Source organism: Echinops telfairi, unplaced genomic scaffold (genome assembly GCF_000313985.2).
Source record: "Echinops telfairi isolate 266 unplaced genomic scaffold, ASM31398v2 ScPeMD7_31;HRSCAF=116, whole genome shotgun sequence".
Taxonomy (NCBI): Eukaryota; Metazoa; Chordata; class Mammalia; order Afrosoricida; family Tenrecidae; genus Echinops; species Echinops telfairi.
The window spans coordinates 17,379,016-17,402,155 of NW_022103928.1; the positions used below are offsets into that span (position 1 = coordinate 17,379,016).

The window sequence follows — 23,140 nt, forward strand, 5'->3', positions numbered from 1 at the left end:
AAATTGAGATTAATAAAGAAACAGAAAAGTTCATATATTTGTTCATGGTTCTTTTCCTATTTCCTATTGCTAAATTATAATAAAGGTAAGTGTAAGCTTAAGTCAAAGGGTAATCCCCAATTTTTGTTTGAAATTTGTCGGTCTTAGAACACACACGATCAGCCTCTTTCTCGGAACCGTTGTGAGGATGGTGCGGGAGCAAGCCAGGCTTCATTTTGCTCTGCAGAGACTCACGATGGGCCGAACTCACGCGAAGGCACCTTGCAACGGCAACGCTTCTCCCTAGGTCAGTAGTTCTGAGACTTCTGGAGTCTCTACAGGAAGTAAGTCTTGAAGGGCTTACAATATGCCAGTCCTGGGTCTTACCTTAGAGTTCTTGATATGGTAGTCTGGGGTAAATCCTGAAACCTTCCTTGTTAACAAGCATTCTACCTGATACGCATGCAAGTACATGGCTCTCGATCACCATATCCAGCATGTAACATTCTGCCTCATATTCAGGGCCTCTGAGTTCCCAGAGCTGGACTCCAGAAGGAGAATCAGGGGTGTGCATGCCATCCTGCCGTGGTCACATCTTGATGGCTCAGGGCCTGGTGCTTTTACTCTTCAGTTTCGGTTGTCTGAGCATCAGGCATCAAGTGAGTCAAGCTTGAGAACCTGCCTCCTCTGGTTGGCCCCTGAGCTCTCAAAGAATACCATCCATCTCACAGTTCACAGAATGCCACTTTCTCCGGGATGGGTGACAGGCTGGGGAAGGGAGGGAACACAAGTCTCCAACACTCAATTGACCTAGGAACGTAGACTGTGCACCTTCAGGACAACTGCTTGATAGCTCCATCGCTCTGGATCCAGAAGAGATGGAGGTTAATGGGACCCTGAAGGGGGCACCTACCCTTTCCATTGGACATGACATAACATATAGATACAAGGTGGCATGCTTCCTTCTGACATTCCTGGGCTGTCACTGTAGCTGAGGTCAATTGTCCTTTTCAAAGCAACTCAAAGTCTCATTCTCCTTCATATTTGCGAGGAAAGAAAGTAGACCTAAGGGAAAACAGGAACTGATTTTTGTAACTTGGAAGAAATGGATGTTTGTATTCTTGTAGGGTGTAAAGCTTCTCTGAGGGAATGAGGTTCTGCCCACTGCAAACCCCATGCCTGCTCGGTGAAATCACACATGGTGAGACAGAGAACTACATAAAAGACTCACTCGGCATATACCGATTTAATCTCTGCTGCTTGTCACCTCCCTCTGGGAGCCCAACAGAAACAGCAGCCTTGATTACATAACCTATAATCATTTTCAATAAACGCCCTGATCGGGGTCTTTAAAAGCCTGCTCCGATTTTACCTAAATAGGACAAGTATCAGAGCAAGCCCCGGGAGGCAGAAAGAGAGGAATTCATTACACTGAGTGTTTACGTTTCTTTCTGATCTCTCAGAAGCTACAGTGACTCGGTCACCACTAGGGTTCCTGGTCTAGGTCAGGTGCTCCTGATCCCCCCAAAAGAAATGCACATATGTATCTGTTCAGAGAGTTGGAGGTCTTTCTTAAGAAGCCTCTGATCTTTTTGTCTGTTTGTGTGTTTTTTAATTTTCTAGATAAGGCAACTGAGGTTCAGAGAGTGGCTCTGTGCCATTTAGTCCCGAGTACATACACGGTGTCTCCCCTGCCTGGCATCTCAGGGGCTGATTTCCTTATCAACTAGAGTTCAAGTAAGTCCAGCCAATGGGGAGCCCTAATGAGAGAGTGGAGGGTAGTAACGATGTATTTCCTCCCTCCTTTCTCTTGTTGACTTAGGGGTGGGGGGGCATATCTCTGGCAGTGATGGTATCATCCTTTCTCTTGCTGACTTAGGGGTGGGGGGGCACATGTCTGGCAGTGATGGGATCGTCTTTTCTCTTGCTGACTTAGGGGTGGAGGGGCATATTTCTGGCAGTGATGGGATCCTCCTTTGTTCCTACTGCTGCTGGGTTTCTCCATTCTCCAGAGTCCCAGCTCCTGCCACATAATTTCTATCCTAAGCCCACCCCTTCCCTTTATGCCTTTTGCCCAGGGGACCAAAATACAAAACAACTCAAAAAAGGAAAACTCACTGCCGTCAAGCCAATACCAAGTTGCAGTGACCCTATAAGACGGGGTAGAAGTGCCCCTGTGAGTGGCCCAGACTCCGGACAGGAGTAGAAAGTCTTTCTCCTTCGGAGCGGCTGGTGATTTCACACTGCTGACCTTATGGGTCACAGTCCAGCAAACCACCATGACGCCAGACAGTTAACCTTCTGTTTTACAAAAACGGTTAGATAATAAATAGTTCAAGTTTTGTGGGCCAAAAGGGATGGTTTGTAGGCACTTAGAGAACTACTCAAATGATACCTTTAAAAAAAAGTTAAAACCAGTCATAGCTCATGTGCCATAAAAAAGCAGGTGACCAGGTCCCGACTCTGGCACCTCTGCTATAGCTGTAGAGCAGGTGCAGCCTCCCGCAGTTGCTAACATCTGAACTGTCTCCTTTCCAGTCATCCACACCCCGGGTTATTAGTTCCTATGTCAGTGCTGTGTGCTGTTGAGTCATTACCAACTCATAGCTTCCCTATGGGACAGAGGAGAACTGTGCCCCAGGACTTCCGAGGCTGCAATCATGATAGGAACAGCTCTCTACCTCCTACTGAGAAGCTGGGTAGGTTGATCATTCAGTTCGCAGCTGAGAGTTTGGCCATTGTGTCACCGGGATTCTTTCTACTTTCCCATACCTGCTTTATTATTTATTGTTATTATTGAAAGTGAACCACCTAACAGGAACTCAATTTTCCTGACTGGCTAGATTGTGACTTGTTTAAAACCCTATTCCATGAAGTGGCGCTCTTATCCAGTTCATACCTTTTTTTTTTTTTCCTTTTTTATTGCTTTCTGGCCTTCAGAAATGCCTTCATGGAATCTTATATTCAAGCGAAATCAATGGGGTGTCTGCTAGTGTTTTCACTATCCTGACCACTGCGTTCAGGAAGAACTGAAAAACTTGTGGGCCCCGGGGGTGTCAACAATTAGACCTCAGGAACAAGAAGCTGTTGGTTCCAAATGACCATTGCTAGCATTAGAAAAAGTGATAAAAAAAGCAAAACTTGCCAGACAGGGTTGGATCATTGAGATAAACTACAATTGGAGGTATGGTATGGGCAATCATACAATGATGACACACCACGGTACCATCCCTGTCCACCTCCACTACCATCAGCCCCGTCAAAGCCTCATCATCTCTACAAGTGCCTCCTAACTGGCCTCTAGGATTACAGCCCTGTCACAGCCCACCACATAATCATATTCCTTGACATCTATTTTCACCAGCACATGCAGATTTTTTTGAAGCATCAGATTCTTTGCTCCTCTGCTCAAAACCTCCAGTGACTTCCCCTTGTAGGCAGTAGAAAGTCCACATTCTTGCTATTAGCCTACATGGCTCTACACAAATCTAGCTTCGGTCTGCTTCGTCAGTGTCACCTCTTTCCCCCCTCCCTTGCTGGCTCTCAAATTTCCTCCGGCTCAGACACCAGTCCTCTCTGTGCAGAGATACGTTGACCTTGTTAGTTGCTGTGGAGCCAGTTTTGGGCTCAGAGTGAGCCCGTGTGACAGAGTAGAACTGCTCCATAGGGTTTCCTTTGGTCTAATCTTTGTGGGAAAAGGTGGCCAGGTTTTTCTCCCTCCAAGTCACTCAGTTGGTTTGAAGTGTGACCCTTTCAGTTAGCAGCCGAGCACTTAACCATTGTACCATTAGGGCTTCTCCCTGGAATATGACTCCCATATCTTTGAAGCTCTCTTTTTGAGTCCTCTAGGAGCTGCATCCCAAAGTCCCAACCAGTTAATGTGAAAGAGCCCGGCCTTCTCCCTCCATTCCTCTACACACAGTCCCTTCTAAAGACTCTTATCATCTGACACACACCAAGATTCAGTCCCGTCCTCTTTTTGTCTCATGTCACTCTCCCTCTAATCCACAGACCTCTCTTTATTTCTGTCTTCAGATTTGGGTCTTTCCTCCTTCAAAGCCTTGTCCATGCTGGTTCCTATGCTTACAACCTGAATTTCTCTTTTTTCCTTAACTGGCTTAAATGCCAGCTCTTCAGTGAGCCCTTTCTTGGCCATTCTATCCAAGCAGATGTCCTTTCACCCAATCCACATCCACGAACCACTATCTTACATGTCGGCACAATGTTCAACTTCTTCATAGAAATTATCACCACAGTGTGTGTGTTGCATGTACCCATCACAATCCAGTAGATTTCAAATGATAGTAGCCCTAAAGGGCAGAGGAGAACTGCCCCATAGAATTGTTAAGGCTCTACACTTTATGGGAGCTGACTGCCACATGTATTTTGCCAAGAAAGGAACTAGGAGTTAAAAAGTGCTGATCTTTCTGCTAAGAGTCAAAGGCTTAGCAACTGTGCTGCCAGTTTTTCTTTTGAGCTCATGAGGTTGATGGTTTTAGTGAGTGTGTATGTTCCTGATGGTATTGTTCACCCAATAGGCCTTCCTCCATTTGGCTGACAATTGAGCCCTTGGGGTGCGTTTAGTTCCAGGCTTACAAGGTGGTGAAGGGCCATTCTCTCTCAGGGATTCCACCAGAGGGGTCAGTAATGGTAGCTGGACCCCCTCTAGTTCTTCTGGTGTCAAGGAAGTATGGGCTAAGATGGCCCATTAGTCCTTTGTTCTAGCTGTTTTCTTGGATCTTGGAATTTCTTTCTTCTTCTGTGCTCTGGTAGAGGTCAATATCTAGACCTTAGAAGGCCCCCTCACAAGCTTTTAAGACCCAAGCCCCTCCTCATTAAAGTAGGATGAAGAACACTGTCTCATGGACTATGTCATGCTACCTGACATTTGTTTCCTCTGAGACTAGGATCTTGAACCCACAGGTCCAGTAACGAATTCCCTCCAGGTGTTTGGTTCTGGCTAAGGGTTTTCATGACTTTGCCCCCAGGATGCTCTGTTATCTTCATGGATTATGTGTACTGCATATAAATATTCTGAAACCTGTAGGTATTCATGGGTATCATTGGATTCACCTTCCTGACCCAGTTTACCCCGAGGGTCTGTCTCGATGATGGTTACAACTGTTACTGTAGGATTCCATATGGAATCGTATCTACCTTTGTGTCTTTTAACTTCTGTGCTCCTCCATGCATCTCCCTTTGTCCTGATCATTCTGTGCTGGTCTTCCCCCTTATTCCTGCCTAGGTCTTTATTGACTTTCATCTACCTGTGATTGTAAATGTCACATGGGGAGGGAAATGTTGCTTTACCCCAGTATATCAAATGCTTATAGTTTAAGGCCCTGTGCATGGCAGGTGCTTAGTAACTACTTACTGAGAAAATGAATGCGTGTTGTATTCACAGATCTTGGAAAGATGATTAAAGGGTCTCCCTCACTGTATTAAATATCATTGGCTATACACACCCCTCTCTCTGATACTCACCATTTCTATACACAATTAGAACTTTCTAATAAAGCATTTAAGTCTCTGCATAAGGGCAGACAGATGCCTGGTTTGCATGCAGTCCTATGGAGTTCAGACTCTCCCTGGAGTAGCTTTTAACCAGTGAAGACAGGAGTTGGTGGATAATTACCTCACCTTCACCATCTCTCTAAAGCAATAACTCTGAGGCTGAGTCTCCACCATTTCCTAGAAGTCTCAGTTGTCCCAGTCACTCACTGTGGTAATGGGCCCAATTCATCCACTTTTTAAAAATTGGCTTTCATCCCTTTCCTATTGCTTACTTTTAGACGGTGCTTCCAGGGATCACCTCCCAAGTAAGCTACTTGTATTCAAATCCCTGTGACAGGCTGTGATTCCAGAAGACCCTAAATTAAGGCACTATTCTACCCCAGTCCTTCTCACCAATGCACTCCGTGGAGAGTGTTGCAGTATAAGTAGTCCAAGTTCCACTCTAGCAAGTATACAGGTTGGGAGGGGATCAGTGGCAAGGGGTTGGTGTAGAATAGTGTGCCCTCTGTTGATTTTCTATTTAAGTCCCTCCATGCCAGTAGCCATGCTGCCACACTTGTGTGTGTGTGTGTGTGTGTAAGACATTCCTTACAAACTATAGCTTCCCACTAGGATTCCCCTAATAGGATTAGCTCTCTTATCCTGAATCTACAGCTGAACTCTTGTGCAATTAGTTCCTTGCATTAGACTCTATAAACAATAATTTCAACAACAATGATACAATTCATTGAACATCTTACATGTATCAGGTTCTGATACATAATTAATTTGTATGATCTAATTAAAGGTCATAACTACACTATTAGGGAAGTCCTGTTATTATTTCTTTTTTTACAATAAGGAAAAGGAGGCCCAGGGAGATTATACCTTGCCTGAGCCCTGGTGGTGTAGTGGCTACCCATGGGGCTGTTAACCTTAAGGCTGGCAGTTCAAAATCACCATTTGCTCCTTAAGGGAAAGGTGAGGCTTTCTACTCCCACAAAAATATCTTGGAAATGCACAGGGCCAGTTCTTCTCTGTCCTAGTTCTACACTGCCCTACAGGGTTCGTATGATTCTGGATGAACTTGATGGCAGTGAGTTGAATTTCATTTAGCAAGATGCCCTGGTGGCACTGTGGGATAAACATTAGGCTGCTAACTTCGAGGTTGGTGGTTCAAACTCACCAACCAGCCCTAAGGAGAAAAATGAGGCTGTCTGATCCTAAAGAGATTTTCGATCCCAGAAACCCTATCTAATTGAGGGTCTCTATGAGTCAGAATTGACTTGATAGTAGTGGGTTTGGTTTTGGGGTTTTAGTCAGTAAGTAGCATAACTTGGATTTAGGCCAAGGATTTGGATAGAGATTTGATGGTGAACTCTTTGGCTACACCATTTCCAAATAGAACCTCTGCACATAGAACCATTTCGGTGTCATAACATCCAATGTTGGTTTCAAGGCACAATGTCAACATGCACTGTATTTTTTAATTTTCTGAAATTTCAGCCCAAAGGGTAACACATTTCATTAACAAGAACAATAAACCAGTGCTTCAATATATTTGCAAATACAGCTTTTCCTGAATACAAGATGTAAAAATTGCAGTTCTTCGCATTTTAATTTTTCCCAAATTAGCCCTTTTGGCAACAAAACAAAACAAAACCCCCATAAAATGTTTATTATCACTTCTCTGCGGCATAAATCTTAAAGAAAAAAGCTTTGTATCTCCACAGAGCTAGCATTATTAGATAATGGCCTACATGTCACAGCTTTCCTGGCATGTACCAGCAGTGGTCCCCATGCTCCAAACTAGAGTGAAACAATCACAGAACAGGTGGCCAGAGTCATGAGAACAGCTTTTCCTTCAACCAGGACTCACCTGAGCAGCCAGTCCACCTTTCCCTCAGTACAAAAGTCCCCTTGCTGCACCTGATGTAAGGACCACAGTGGTCCAGCCCAGAGCCTCATTTTCCCACTTCACAGACTCCACACAGCCTCTCAGGGCTCACGTGGGTGCCTCTCCCATGTGAGGGTTCCATTCTCTGGCAAGGGAAACACACTGGTGTCCTAATAATACTGCCTAGTGCAACCCAACGGAGCCCTCATCACTGATCATTAGAAGCTTGACGGGGGTCACCCCACCCAGTGACTCCACAGGAGAGAGACCCAGTGATCTGCTTTCCTAGTAATCACCCCCCAAAACTCCATGGAGCAGTTCAGCGCCATCACACACAGTTACTATGAGTTCCAATCCATTTGATGGCACACAGCAATTAACAAGGAAACCCCCCCAAAGTGAGATAAAAGCATGTAAATAAATGGGTTTTTTGTTTGTTTGTTAATGTTGACACATGGGGGCAAGAAAGTTGAAGGAGCACCTGTTCTGGGTAAAATATAGCATAGGAACTACAGGTTACTATGGTGTCCTTTTGTTGCTTCAAAGATCATTTTGCTAGATTATTTTTAATTCCTCTTCCTTGACTACAAAATAAAAATAATAGAGGAAATGAGAACTTATTGAATGCTTAGCTTTGTTTCAAGCAACTCACACATCCTTCATTCAATATTTATAACAATCATAGGAAATAGGTAACATTTTCGTTATCTCACAAGTAAGAAGCAGAAATGCTCATCTGCTTTCCCAAATGCCACACAGCTAGTAAGTAAGGGAATTTGAACACTAGAATTCAAACTACATTATGTTGCCTCAGTAGATTGATAGTGTCAGAAGCATTTAATATTTGTTGTAAAGAATCTGAAAAAGTGTGAAGAAATATTTTTAAGAAACAGTATTGGTCTCAATCATAATTTCACTATGTACTTTCGTACCTTGATGCAGCGGCATGCCCACCAGCAACACCCACTAAGTTCTCATTTCCACAAATATAACTCCAGGTGTGTTGTTCAGGTGCCTTTGAGGAAGGCTGCACGGGTCGTCACCACATTTGGAGACTACATATTGGGCAGACTAACTTAACATATTGATTATGCTTTAAACAAAATTCATTTGGAGGGCTTAGGGGTGCACTTCAAAGAGCCCTGCTGGTGCCATGGACTATGCATTGAGCTACTAACCACAAGGTCAGCGGGTGGAACCCACCAGCCACTTCTCAGAAGAAAGAAGAGGTGGTCTATGAGGGTAAAGATTAAAGTCTTAGCAACCCAAAGGGGCAGTTCTACTTTGTGCAATACGATCATTGTGAGTTGGAATCATGGAAATGAGTATAGAGCCCCTCTAAAATCTGAGCAAAAATCTAATTTTCAGAAAATGACAGACTCGGGTGAAGCACACTCTAAGATCACAGTCAATTGGAAAAGATCATAGGAAATAGGACCTATTTTTGCTATCTCACATATAAGAAGCAGCAATACTAACCTATAACACTGAGATGTGGGTGGAGAACAGCAATTGGAGCTTCAAGTAGTATTCACAAGATGAAAGCCACAAGGGTAGATGCTCTGGATGGAAGGCAGTGATTTTCAATCATGTTGTTTTTCACATGAACATGGACATTTTCTACCACAATTTGGAATGGGTGGTAATAAGAATCTGCCTTATCCTTCCTTCCTTCCTTCCTTCCTTTCTTCTTTCCTTCCATCCATCATCTATTCAGTTATCATATTTAATAATGACAGTTCTCTTTGGCAATGCCTGTGCCTTAGATTGGGCTTCCCAGAAGCAGATGCTGTGACCAAGATTTGGAAACATCTTATTATTTGAAGAGCTCCTTCCTGGAAATACTGTACTGTGTGTGGGAAGCATGGAAGGTAATAAATTTCCATCAATGATCAGATTTATATTATGGGAAATTGGGATACAAGCCTGCTGGGTACTTTTGGAAAATGGCGTGGAACATGTCTTACAGAGTTGTACCACATGAAGGGTGAAGAAGTTGGGGTATTTATCTCCCAACTCTTATTTCAGTTGAACAAGGATTGGTCCATGGAGTATGACCCTTCATTTCTGTGTTTTCCTGAATACTGACTAAGATACTGTGGGGAAGGGAAACCCTTTAATAATCATAGAAGCTTGCAGTAAGAAGTGTGCGGGAAGGTGGAGAGATTAGGGGATGTGGGTAGGAATTAGCAATATCTATTACAGCCGGCTACTAGAAAATAAGACTTAATTCTTTAACAATTCTATATTCTTATAAAATAAGACATATTTTTATATTCTGCTTTTTAAATTTAACATAGTACCCAAAGCACTGCACATGTTTTAAAATAAATATAAATAGTATATATCATATGCCTATTATGTATAAATATGAATACAGATATTTTAAACTCTAAGTTATGTCTAATTTTATATAATTTGAAAGTAACTACCTTTTTTCAAATTTCTTGCTGTATATCTAGTTATTTTCTTAGAATAAATTAATCAAGTACCATCTTGCTAATTGCCTCGAGCAGTAATTACTAAGCCCATATTTAAAAGGATACTTGAAATTGACAGCAGATATCTTTTTCATCCTGATAGATGGAGTCTCAAGACACATAACAACTTAATTTAATTTTCATTATGAACCTTCTTATTTCTCTGTGCTCAGAAGTTCTCAGCTGAAACAAGATTTTAACTCACTGGAAACTTACGATTGGTCTGTTCAGGTAAGGTAGTTTTTCTCCATATGAGTGGATTACTTTTAACAATGGAGAAGTGAATGCTTTCTGTACAGGAGATCCTTAACAAATTTGGTTTCTCTCTGGAAACATCATCTCATGCAGGATTAAGGTGAGAAGGTTAGAATCATTAGAATTTTATACTCATATTTTACTTGTTTGAGGGAGAATACATCCAAATCTCCTTTCCAGTTCCCACCATCCTCTCTTTCCTATTGAAATAGCTCATGGAAATTCTAGTAACATATCCAATGACTTTTTCTTATCCTTTGCTCCTTTATCTCTTTGGAATAAGAAGCAAAGGAGCCTCTGCTCAGTGGCTGCTCAGTGATAACGTCCATGAGGTTTTCTCACTGTTTTGAAATCCTCTCACCTCTCCTTCACCCGGCTCTTCTTCGGTGGCTCCTCTTCTTCCTGTCTTAAAGGCGAAGGCAGGCTCCCCAAACCGGACCCTCTGTTCCCACTCTGCTCTCTCTCTGGAATGCTTGCCTTCCAGGAGGATTTTCCTCTGTGAAGAGGATTCCCAGAACTCCATTTGCTAATTTCATCTTTCCTTATATGGGTTTTAGTTTATACCTTCCTGGCAGAAAATTTCTTTCAAGTATCTAAGACTCTGCATCAATTCAAGTGATTATTGTCCACTTCAAAGTACCTTTCCTTCATTTCCTCTCTGAATTAGGTCTAGCTCCTTCTCCGTGTTGGATGACCACATGGGACGCAATGTCTTCAGTTAAAAATAAAAATTAAAATGAGAACGAAAGACCCTGCCCTCAGGGACCCTCTATAGAGTTTCTGAGGGTCTACTTCGTTATGGAAGCCGAGAACCGCACCTTTCTCTCCAGGTGAGTTTGAATTGCCCACCACGAGGTTAACAGCCTGACGCTTACCTGACAAGCTCTTCAGTCGTCTGGCCCAAAGCACCTTTGCAGTTTCTTTCTTTGCTTTTTTCCCCATCATAAATACTGGCTCAACTCACCATGCTTTATTCAAGCCAGAATATGGCTTCTTCTTGTTTTTATTGAAATTAGTATAAAATTCAAAGGTTTAGGCTGTTTTTCTCTGTCTGACCTTGATTAAATTTCCTCCCACTCAGTCTTCACAATCAGTATAATAGCAATTTTCTTTATGGAGATGGCACAACGATTATACAATATATGCCGAAATGTCTAGCAGTCTGACACATTTGAGATGTAGTTTAACTATATTCTCTGTTCATACATTCATTACCGTCTATCCTTAAATGTTCTGTTCTTTTCCACTTACGACTTTTAAAATCTGACCCTTCAAACTAACCTGCGTCGTGATGACTTGTCTTGTCCCTATCGTCCCTAAATCCTCTATTCTCATCTCTCCAGTCTCTTATTCAACATGTGTCATGTGCAGTTGCAAAGTGTTAATTCACATTCCTAACATTAGGTTTCTTTCTCCAAATATATGAAGTTCCTTATAGTGAGAAACTCTATTTCACACTTCTATGCGTAAAGGGAGTACTAAAAATAATGAATCCAGAATCTTACTTATTGAATAAGTTCTATACCATCTTGGCATGGGACACATATCGATTGTCTATTTCAATCACAAACATATACTATTCATATGTTTTCATCAGAAATCTAAAGGAAGGTCAGGTGATAAATATTTTTTCCCATAGTAAAATAATATACACCAGTGAGTCAAAATATATTCCTACAAAATCATAGAAATCTTTAATAAACAAAAAAACCACAATGTGAAGCTATTATTTCTTGCCATATCTTCCATCTAGGGCTATACATTCCTGAAGGCGGTGTTACCCTTCCCTCAAAGAATTCTGTGTTCTCTGAGTTACACCATGTCAAAATGGCAGTGTTGGCATTCTGGAGGGACTCAAATCTTGATTGTTTGTAATATTCCTTGAATTTGGGGAACAAAAAGAAGTCTGTAGCAGTAAGAGCAAGGCTGTAGGGTGGATAGGAGCAAGTAAATTCTCCTGAAACTTCTCCTTACCAATGTAATGTTCAATTTTCTCCAAGCATCTTTATAATGAGCCCCTGTACTCATCCTGTGTCATTTGAGAATATCTCTCTAGCTTACCACTTTAGAATTCCCCTTCAAATAGTTATCATAACCTTCTGAGGTGACCTCTCCACCTTGAATTGACCCAGCCCTTGCTGATCCCCCGGGAAGTCAGTGTTTGGATTGGATGTTTTTTGAATGCACCCTAAGAAAGTTAAAACAAGGGCATTACTGAGGATGTAATAGGCATCTACTGGTGTACTTGAACATGTTTTTGCTAGGAATAATTTCATGCATTTCTAAACTGGAATCCCAGTAGCAATGCTTTTTTAAAAATAATTTTCTCGGGGGCTCTTACAGCTCGTATCACAATCCATACATACATCCACGGTGTCAAGCATCACTGTACATATGTTTCCATCATCATTTTCAAAACATTTTCTTTTTACTTGAGCCCTTGGTATCAGTTCTTCATTTTTTTTACTACCATCCCCACCCTCCCTCCCTCATGAACCTTTGATAATTTATAATTTTTTTTCATGTCTAACACCAACTGTTGGTTCCCTTAACCCACTTTTCTGTTGTCCATCTCCCAGGGAGGAGGTTATATTCAGATCATTGTGATTGGTTCCCCATTTCTCCCCCCACCTTCCCTTTACCCTCCTGGTTTTGTTACTCTCATTATTGGTCCTGAGGGGTTTATCTGTCTGGATTCCCTGTGTTGTGAGCTCTTATCTGTACCAGTGTACATGCTCTGGTCTAGATGGTTTTGTAAGGTAGGATTGGGGATGGGTGCATTAAAGAACTAGAGGAAAATTGTATGTTTTGTCAGTGCTATACTGCACCCTGGATGGCTCGTCTCTTCCTTGTAACCCTTCTGTAAGGAGATGTCCAATTGTCTGTAGATGGGCTTTGGTTCTCCACTCCACCCAGTAGCAATGCTTTTTGACTATCCTTCACATTATTAAAACTCCAATAAAACAAACTCACTGTCATCGAGTCAATTACGACTCATGGTGACCCTAGAATAGGGGGTAGTACTGCCCCTGTGGGTTTCCGAAACTACTGTAACTCTTTATGGGAGTAGAAAGCCTCATTCCTCCCTGGAGTGGCTGTTGGCTTCAAACTGCTGACTTTAATTAGCATCCCAGAGTGAGTTAATATATATGTGCATGTGTGCATACGTGTGCATACGTGTGTGTGTGTTGTCAAAGAATGTAATGGTTCAGATTTTGTGTCAGCTTGGCTGGGTTTAAGACTCTCAGTGGTTTGTCAGTTAAGATGCTGTTATTCCCCCATGATGAGATTTTTCTCAGGGGTATGAACTGCTTCCAATCTAAGTGGAGGCTGAGGGAAAACTTGCTTGATTTTTTTGCTGTCTCTGGATTATACATCTGGCTCCTGGTTATGTAGACTTGAGTTAGTGGTGTTCTGTATTCCTTAATACTATTAGGAGTTAGCAGCCTTTCATATATCTGTTCAACATTTGCCTCTACAGCCAGAAGCCTACTGTCTGACCTGATGATCTTGGGAGTCATTAGCAACTTACCATCTTGATTTGCTGACTTGGGCTCATCAGCACCTGTAGCTGCATGAGTCAGGAGAAGCCTCCAGCCTAACATCTGAACCACAGATTTGTAACTTTCCTGCCTCAACAACTGTGTGAGCATTTCCTCCCTGTAATATGCATATATACGCTCTACTGATTTTGCTTCTCTAGAGAACCCAGCCCAGCCTAAGGCACTCACATATTTGGCATACTCATTAGAAACAGCAATGTAAGTAGTTCATAAATTATCTATGCTTTGTAAATTGACACAATTTCACATTGTAAAATACTTGTCCAATAATGAGTTAAATAGCTTCCTTCGATTTATCATTCAGAAACTAATTGTTCTGTTCAAATGACTTGGCAGTAGAGTTTATTGTCTTCCTTGTGTTTGCAATAAACTGAATTGTTAAAAGCTGCTGAACACTCATTTTATTTTAAAGGTTATGATGAAATCATTGGCATTGGTTTATGATTTTTAGGAGAAAATGATTTTTTAATGATTTACATTATTAGCACCCTTATAACTCAGACTCTTTTGGCACAAATGACTTCAAAATAACCTGTATAAATTGTAGGCTAGCAGCTTATTATTCAGATTCTTACCTTTATGAGGGTAATGGTACAGCATTTTAAAGTATCCAAATGTAAAATTAAAATGGTATCTCTAGTAAAACTGAGGCTCTTTGGAATGGCATATGTTTATCTCCTATATTGGGCATTAATGGAACACAGATGCAAGACGTTATGTTTAAGAGGAGGTAATTCAGGTTTCAAACTAATTCGGATTTCTCAATAATATAAGGTATACAGGCAATGGGAAGCAGAATGGAAAACACGTTTTTGCATTTTTTCAGAAGAGTAGTTTTCAAATCAAATCTAGGATGCCTATGATCTTGAAGGAATGGCCTGAGTTATTACTCCTACCAGATAACATGAAGGCAAAGTAGACCCTAAAAGCTTCAGAAATAAGCTTACTCAGCATCTTACCCTGTTTCCCAGCTGGTGAGAGTTTTTATGTCCTGTCCTAGATTCTTCGTGTTGACGAGGGAGCCCACATTGGCATAGCTGTGCTCCTTAGAAGCCAAAGAGTTCATCCAGAAATTTCTGTAGTTTCAAGGACTCATCATTCATATTTCCACCATCACAGACAATACTTACTATCAGATTAATAGAAATGATGTGCTTAATTTTTTTAAATTTGGGCTTTCTTATTAGTTATAAGAATATAGACTTAAACAGGGGCCATTTTTAACATTTGTCAGTTCTACTCCTAAAGTCTTTCAGCATGCTGACCAGTATGAATTTTTGTATAAATTCCACTTCCTCGTGATTCACTGACTACAACCTGGGCATTGAAACAAAGAAAGCCCACTAGGTGAAAGATGCTCAGTGGGGAGAAAAAGGTTTATATGATTAAACACATGGGGAAAATGTGCTTCTTTTAGAGATGGGCAAAGGGGTGATGATGTCAAGGGTCCATATAGAAAAAGAATGTTTGGAAATGGATTGTGGTAGCAAATGTACAACTCTGCTGGATATGATTGAACTAGGGAATGGTTTGAGGTATGTACTAATCCCAATTAATTTAAAAAATGTGCATTAGAGGTACAACAGTGCTAAGAAATGTCTCCTGAATTTGTGCGATCATGTGACACTTACTCCCTCACATCTCTCCCTCCCATCCTTCCCTCATAGTAACATCGATGATATAAGAGTCTATGAGAAATATATTTGGTAAAAAAACTGTATGTACCTGTTTGATATTTTAAATAGTTAGTGGGTAATTTGAACTTTTCTCTATAATTACAGTTCTAGTACAGTGTCAGGCATGAGAAGAACACTCAAATGTTTGCTAAATTCAGAGGAACAATGAGACTATATTAGTAATATGCCAGAACAGTGTCTTGAAAAAAATACACTGTTATTTTTTAAAATCACACCACTCATTTGGTGCTAAGTATCTGGAAGTTTTACATAAATAAACTACTTAAAAATTGAATTCAATGAATCCATTTTGTGTTAATGGAAAAAAATCACATGATGGCAGATTTGGGACAAGACCTTGTAGGCATCTCATCTGCATATTAAGAAAAGGCAAAGACACAGATCAGGCATTATCTTTCATACTAAATTTGTAAAAAGGCTGAAAATGTTATTCTCAAGCAATGTAGGTATAGAAATAGAGATTGCGAGGTCTGGGTTCAAGTCAGGTAGGCTTAAAACTTGACTTTGCTACTTGATGGCTAAAGAAAGGTAGGCAATGTCTCTCTGCCTCTATTTCTTCATTTTTCAAATAATTATGGTCCTAAGCCCAGTGTCTGGCACATGGGAAGAATCTTATATATTGGTATTAATAAATGCATCAGCCAGGATTGTACAGTCAATATGAAAACAGAGATGATATAATTTAGGAACGTGGGAGACTGGGGTTAGAATGTAGATGGAGATCAATGAATTATGCGATTGAGGTCTCCATATTGACAACCCAAAATACTGAGCCATTTGTTGCATTAATTCTTGGAAGATGAGTCTATGGTCGTTTGAGGGTACAGCTCTTACATCCTCCTGGTTTGAGGTGGTAGATGGGCAGTCTGCACATTTGGATATTTGAGAGAGGTTAGGCAGAATCCTTTCTGTTTCCCAAGTAGATCCTGTGATATTATATATATTTTAGAGAATTCATAGAAGGAAGACAGTCCACTCTGTGGGGTAGATGAGAGGGCAGCACCATTCCCTACCTGAATGGGTAGGCAAACGCTATGTCAATGCTGAGGTTACTTTCTGTCTTGTTGACGCAGTCCACACTCAGCCTCAGGCCTCCTGAATAGCCACCGCATGTTGCAAATGCAAAGATGGCAAAAAGCTGTGGGGGAAAAAACAAAAGAAAAGGCAGCGATTAGATTGATGCTGTGACCTAGTCTGATATATCAATAGGAGTTTAGTGTGTAGACCAAGGCAACACCATGCTTGCCCAGGGGGACAGGAGGAAAGCCAGCATCATGAAGAGGTAGGGCGCTGGTCTGAAAGAAGAGCTGGACACGCTAGAGTAAGTCCTCTGGGAGAAAATTAAGGACACCAGCGAAATAACTGTGTGCAGATGTCTGAAAAAGGCGCTGGAAGGCTACGAATGAAGGACTGAACAGTGAGTATCTGCAAGGTGTTTCTCTTTTAGGACTTTTCATTGTGAAGTCGGTCTACGGAGCAGACCATCCGTTTTACGTTCAATAGTTTATACAGCTTTTGTTTCAACTCATCCATTGCAGTTCCCTCATGTACCGTCATTCCCCTCATTTTCCCTTCTTCCTGGTTCTAGTCTTCCTTTTCCCTTACTCCCTGTACTGTGTTTTTGTCTAAGTGCTGACATTTGGATCTTAAATGATTGATTATGCTAAGACAGGGGTGACTTCAGTTCCAGACCTGAAGGTTGACTAAGGCATTGGTCTTAGGAATTCCTACCAGTCTCTGGCTGACCACGAAGCCTGATCTCTTTTATGATTTTGAGTTTGGTTCTACCATTTCACTCCACACTAGCTAAGACCTTCTATTATGGTATTTTCCATAAAAGTTTGTAGTAGCCAGAAGATTCTAGTTCTTCAGGTAACAGGGACGTGGAGGCGGATATTTGCAACTCCCTAGGTATTTTGTTGTTGTTCTTCCTCTTCTTTAACACTTTCCCCCACATATACAATTCAATCATTCAATCATATTAAGAAGATTTGTACAATCATCACCACAATCAATTTCTTCGCACCCTTATTATTGTTCGTTCCCCATTTCCCTTCATCCTCCCCAGCCATGCCCCTACCTAGTTACTCTCTATAGATCTACCTAGCCTAGAATTCACAGAAAATCACAGATTCTACTGAAAATCATACAAAACAGAACAAAATCATACAAAGCAAACAAATAAAAACAAAGAACCCAACAACAATGACTAGGCAAAGCTGAAAAACCTCAAATGAGGAGAAAGCAGAAAATCTTAAAAAAGGGAAACTGCTCTACAATGGGTCAAAAGGGAGATCCAATGGTAGGGTATTACATTTGAACCTAACTGCATCTGCCAAAATCAACTTTACAATGCTCGCTCTCTCATAGTATGGCTAGTCACATCCCTTCAGTATGGCTGTAGGGCTTAGGGGCTCGTGGAGACTTACTCCACCTGAGAACCTGCAAATGGATTTTGGGCTTCCACTGTCATCTACTAGCCTTCTGTAACACCAGTGTTCATAATTTAGGCTACAATACTACTCCGTCCTTCAGATTTGTAGACTGATTTTTTTCAGAAGTAGATCACCAGCCCGTTTTTTCTGAGATGTTTCTAGATGGATTTGAACTGCCAACCTTTCAGGTTAGCAGCTGCTTGCATACTAATCATGCGCACGATCCAGGGACTCGCCAAACCACTCAACAAAACAAAGACAGTGATGTTTAGCAAATTGACTCGGGAAGGGAAGCTAATCTTTATCATCCCTGTGGTAGAGATATTGCTTTTCTCAGAACCGATGCTCTCTACCTGTTGAACTATTGGTAGGCATAGGGAAGGGGAGATTTTAGATGTTCAATGCTTACATTTAGGTTTCATGACATGAGACTGAATGTTTCCGCCCCTTGTGCCAAATTGAACTATCTTTATGAGTAAGACTTCTTCCAGAATAAAGAGTGGAGGCGGGGAGTCCAACAGCCTGCCTATGGCGGTGGAGATGTTCCTTCCCCGCTCCTTGGGAGAAGGCACGGCTTTCTAATCCCTTAAACACTGACAGCCTTAGAAACCCACGGGGGCAGTTCTGCCCTGTCCTATCGGTTCGCTAGGAGTCAGAATCAACTTGATGGCAGTGAGTTCTTAAAATGTTTTATGAGCCAGGTACTGTGAGCATAACCAAACATCTGTGATCTTATATTCTCTCGGCAACAATGGTGTGAGGTATATGTATTTTTATGAAGTGTAATATGTCTGTATTAAATATACTGTAGAATTGCATTGTTGCTGTTATTAATTGTCACTATGCCCCCCAACCCCTGACTCATGGTGACCTCATGACGCCCAATACTACACAATTCCCATGATTAGTTTTGGATCAGACCATGGAATCCATACATAGGGGTTTTATTGGATAATTTTTGGGGGTGGGGTGGGGGTAGATTGCCAGGTCTTTCTTCCTAAACCACCAAAGTATGAAGGGTTTGCTGAAAACTATCCCATACCAGAGTCACACGTAAGCCTCCAATGGCAGACAGGCAATGGCTGCAAGTGAGGCGCATTGAACAGCTACTTCAAGCAGTTGGACTTTAAAAAAATTACTTGAGACTTTAAAATGTACCAAGTAAGAGTTGAAAGGAGTAAAAAATCCTGTTAATTTCAATGCTTAATAGCTATAAAAATTACTGTTGGCTTTTCACTTGATATTAAACTGTTTTGCATACTACCACATAAGGAACTTAAGATGGAATGGTCATTAAGATGGAAATGGTCATTGCATAAATAGTTCAATATATTAGCTGCATGGAAAATATCAGACTATTGAAAACACATTACCATCACCACCCCTCGTTTTTTTTCCCCTCTGCCTCTCTTGAGTTCTGAAAACCCAAGGCATTGTACAAGAGTTAAATCTGATCTCTGTAGGCTTTTAAGTTAAGTTTCTCCCTTCCAACAGTCTTCACAGATTAACGATAAATCACACTGTGTGACCAATAACAAAGTCCCATGGGTTTGTTGAGGATTAAACAGATAAAGTCTATGTAATACTGAAAGAGGTAGATCCTACTGAGTGAATAACTTATCAGAGGTATGGATGAGTCCAGAGTAGAGAGATTGAATCCAATGGCTCACAGGGGACTGGTCCTGTAATTAGAATGCTCTAAGATCCAGCAGGGAGTGCACCGGAGGCTCTTGGGGTGGGGGTAAGAGTCGTTTTGTGCAGAAGAGAAATGTGGAGTGGGATGAAACGTTGGAAATTCTTTCACTCATCCCCTCCCAAGACATCTGCCCAGCCCCAACTGCTCCACCCTAATTGCTAGTGCAGAATGGAGCAGTCTGGAGTCAGGTAGACCGGAGTTTGAGCCCTGCTCTTTATTTTCATTATTTGACATTTTAGATGAGCAAATGGACTTCTCCAAACCTAAGTTTCTGCATCTGCTCAATCAGGAATCATCCGTTGGTTCATAGAGCAGGTGGTGGATTATGCATCTATGATATCTCTTAGACATAGACATCACTCCCTTAAGAAAGATGGAAAGATGGGATAACTGCAGTGTGCAGCCAAGATGGAGGGGGAGTGGGGTGTGGATCTAGGAAAGCTATAAGGGTGGTGTGGGGTTCAGGGGGGGAGCTTAAGGAACCAGTGTCTGGGGTGCATGCAGAGAAGTGAGAGCAAGGAGCTCCATCTGAGGCAGACACTAGAATGACTTCCAGAAACTAGGTGAGAGATGTAAAGAGTGTGTGTGTGCGTGTTTGTGTGTGTGTGTGCGCGCGCACATGTGTGGACCCACATTGCTGTCATTTTCTTCACACTGTGGGTTCTTTGTGCCTATCCTCAGACAATCCAGAATGTCTGTCTTTCTGGATGCGAATGAAATATCCCAGCTCACCTTTCTTGAGCTAAGAACCTAACAGAACAAAAGTCTATTTACTTAATCCAATGCATTTTAATACCCCTCTGTTTCCCTCAAGATCCCGCCAACAAGAGACATGCATTCTCCTACAAATTCTAAGATAATCAATATTATTACCACTCATCCAATCAGTTATGGGCCCTGAGTTCAGGAGACCAAAATAAATCTTCTGCAATAAATTCTTATTTCACGTCTGTCTTGGTTGAGCTACAGCTCTGTTCCCAACAACAACCAAATTACTCTCTAAATGGACAAGATTAGCCTGCAGAGATTTCCCTTGTATACAACCTAATTAGAAACACATTCAGGTGAACGAGAACAGAAGAATTGGCATACATTTACTGGGTTAATAAGCAAAAATAAACCCAAATCACTCATGGCAGGAATTGATGTACTTGCACAAGTAATGACCCTAAAGGTTTTCCCTTGGAAATGGGCAAGTAATTTCCATCTTGGAACTAATTGAGCCACACAAGTAATATCACTGAAAGCTGCTATTAATCCTTCTGGTTCATTTGCTAGACATAGTTGAAAGCAGTAGGTTGGACTAAGGCAAGAAATCGAGCTGATGATATTGGCATTCCTAGTGTCTGCGGTCCACATTGAAGTCAGTGTGGGCGCATCTCTCAAGACCTGGACACCAACCTGAGCATGAAGGATGCTTTGGAAGGAACAAGCGAGAACAAGGAGAACTGGTAGAAAGGGATCAAGACCAAGTTTTAGTATTTACATCTCCACCAAACTTTGGGTGCTAACAAACATATCTCCGGGGGGGGAAAAGCGCTGATTTTCAGAATATGCCATTTCCCATGGTGTAAAGATTACTATCATGGTACATCATAATATCCTTGAACTTGGATTGGGAAGAGATGTACACAGTGAGCTGGACTCAGCATACCACTGCCACCAAGAACCTGCCCTCACTTTGAAATTGTGCTGGTTCACTCCTCTTCCCTCAGGTCCAATGATTCATTCTTGAGCTCATTCACTTACTCACCGACTCACCTATCTAGGTAGTTAATGTAGAAAAGGCAACCGCTTGTGCACTGACCAAATTCCCTTGAAGTATCCTAGAAGTCACCTTTGGGGGGCTGTCCTCAGACACTGCCAAGGCTTCCTCCCTCATACATTCTCTTGACTTTGTGAATTCTCTAGTAATAGGAATGTGCCCAACTTCCGGATGGAGCAGGCTGGAAATTCCTTGGAATGACTTTATCAACTTCCCAGCTTCTCTCTCTCAATTTCCCAGGGCCTCCTTGTGTTTCTTGGCATATGTCCCAAATAAGCTTGAACCAAAACTCATGTCTTAGAATCTCCTCAGGGGAAACGCAACAAACAAAATTAGCCAACATTTAATAAGTGAACTTTTAGAAGTGATTCTGACCTCAGTGACCCCATCGATATTCTGAATAAAACACAGGCATTTACTGGTTGAGTTTTTTGGAAATACATCACTGGACCTTTCCCCCAGACACCTGTCCATTAGCAGCTGAGTGTGTTAACTGTTTGCACCACTCAGGGACTCTTTCAAATATTTGCTAAACACCTATATGCGTTTCAGGTATGGCGTGAACCCTCAGGGTACATTCTAAAGGGAATCATGCCTCTGTGTCTATCTTATATTTCTGTACTCCTAGCTGTAGGATGAGCACATGGTTTGTGGCCCAAACCCATTAGCTGCTTTCATAAAGACTGACAGTTTCAGAAGCCCTATGTAGGGTTGCTATGAGTCAGATGCAACTTGACGGATGTGGGTTTGGTTTGGTTTGGATGATAGTACAATACCATGGTGGCAGTAACTGAACCATGCTAGAGGAAAATATGGTATTTACTTGCATGGGAGGTGTGGGTATATGAGATGGCTAGGCAGAAACCAGAAAAGCATACCAGATGCACCCAGGAAAAGAGGGAGAAAAAAAGTTTGAGGCAGAAGGAGCAACAAGGCAAAAACACACAAGTGGGCAAATGAGGAACACCAAGTCACGTTGTTGGTATGACTAGAGTATACGTTGTAAAGTGATAAGGGACAAGAGGCAGGCAGGGGCTTGTCAGGTACTAAGTGGCAGGGATCCAAAATATATGGATAGAGAGTTCATATGTAGCTGCATCTATTCACTTGCGTGTTGTCTACTGTGTCTTTCCTTCTAAAACAACAGAGCTTCGCACTGTGACAGAGACAGCATGTCCCACCAAGACCATAAACATAAAGATTTTGTTGGTGTGAGGACACCTGGGGCTTATGGAAGCTGATCACCTCGGGTTTCCACCAGAGGTGGGGGCAAGACTATATTGACACTTTAGGTAGGCCACTCTGGTTGCAATGGAGAGTGTACATTGATGGGAGAGGGAAGGAAAGGGCTAGGTAGACCAATCTTCTTGCTTTCCCAGACTGTCTTCAGCAAAAGCTTTACTAACAGGAACATGCCCCAGTCAACTCTGCACCCTTCGTTGTGACAAAGCATCACAGGCGGATCAGACTTCTCACTGCGCAGATGCATATATGAATGAAGAGTCGGGTTATGATGAGAGAAAGAGGAACTTCGAAAAGAAGATTTGGGCACTAATCCAAGAAAAACAAACATTGTCATCGATGATGATGACAGTAATGATAGAACAATCATTGTTCTGTTCTTTGTTCCATTTTCTTCAGTTGGTACACTCTTTATCTATGTAATTAAGGCAGAGGATGTGCCACAAGGGATATCATTGCTGATGTCAGGTGGACCTTGGCTGATATCATAAAATACTAGAAAGATGCTTGTGTTTTATTGACTATGAAATGATATGGGACAGGAGGAAAGTCAAGGGAAATAGAGGAAAGAGCTGGGAGGCAAAGGGCATTTATAGATGTCTAGATAAAGATATGTACATATGCAAATATATTTATAT

At 41.7% G+C, this 23,140-nt stretch overlaps 1 protein-coding gene across 2 annotated transcripts in view; it reads right to left on the minus strand.

The window, feature by feature from the left end:
- Window positions 1-23,140, minus strand: part of SYNPR (synaptoporin) — a 405,615-nt gene that overhangs the window by 126,984 nt on the left and 255,491 nt on the right. For both annotated transcript variants that reach the window (XM_004702410.2, XM_004702411.2), the window contains one exon: window positions 16,378-16,502. In XM_004702410.2, coding sequence (XP_004702467.1) covers window positions 16,378-16,502 — 125 coding nt within the window. The remainder of the gene's footprint in view (window positions 1-16,377; window positions 16,503-23,140) is intronic.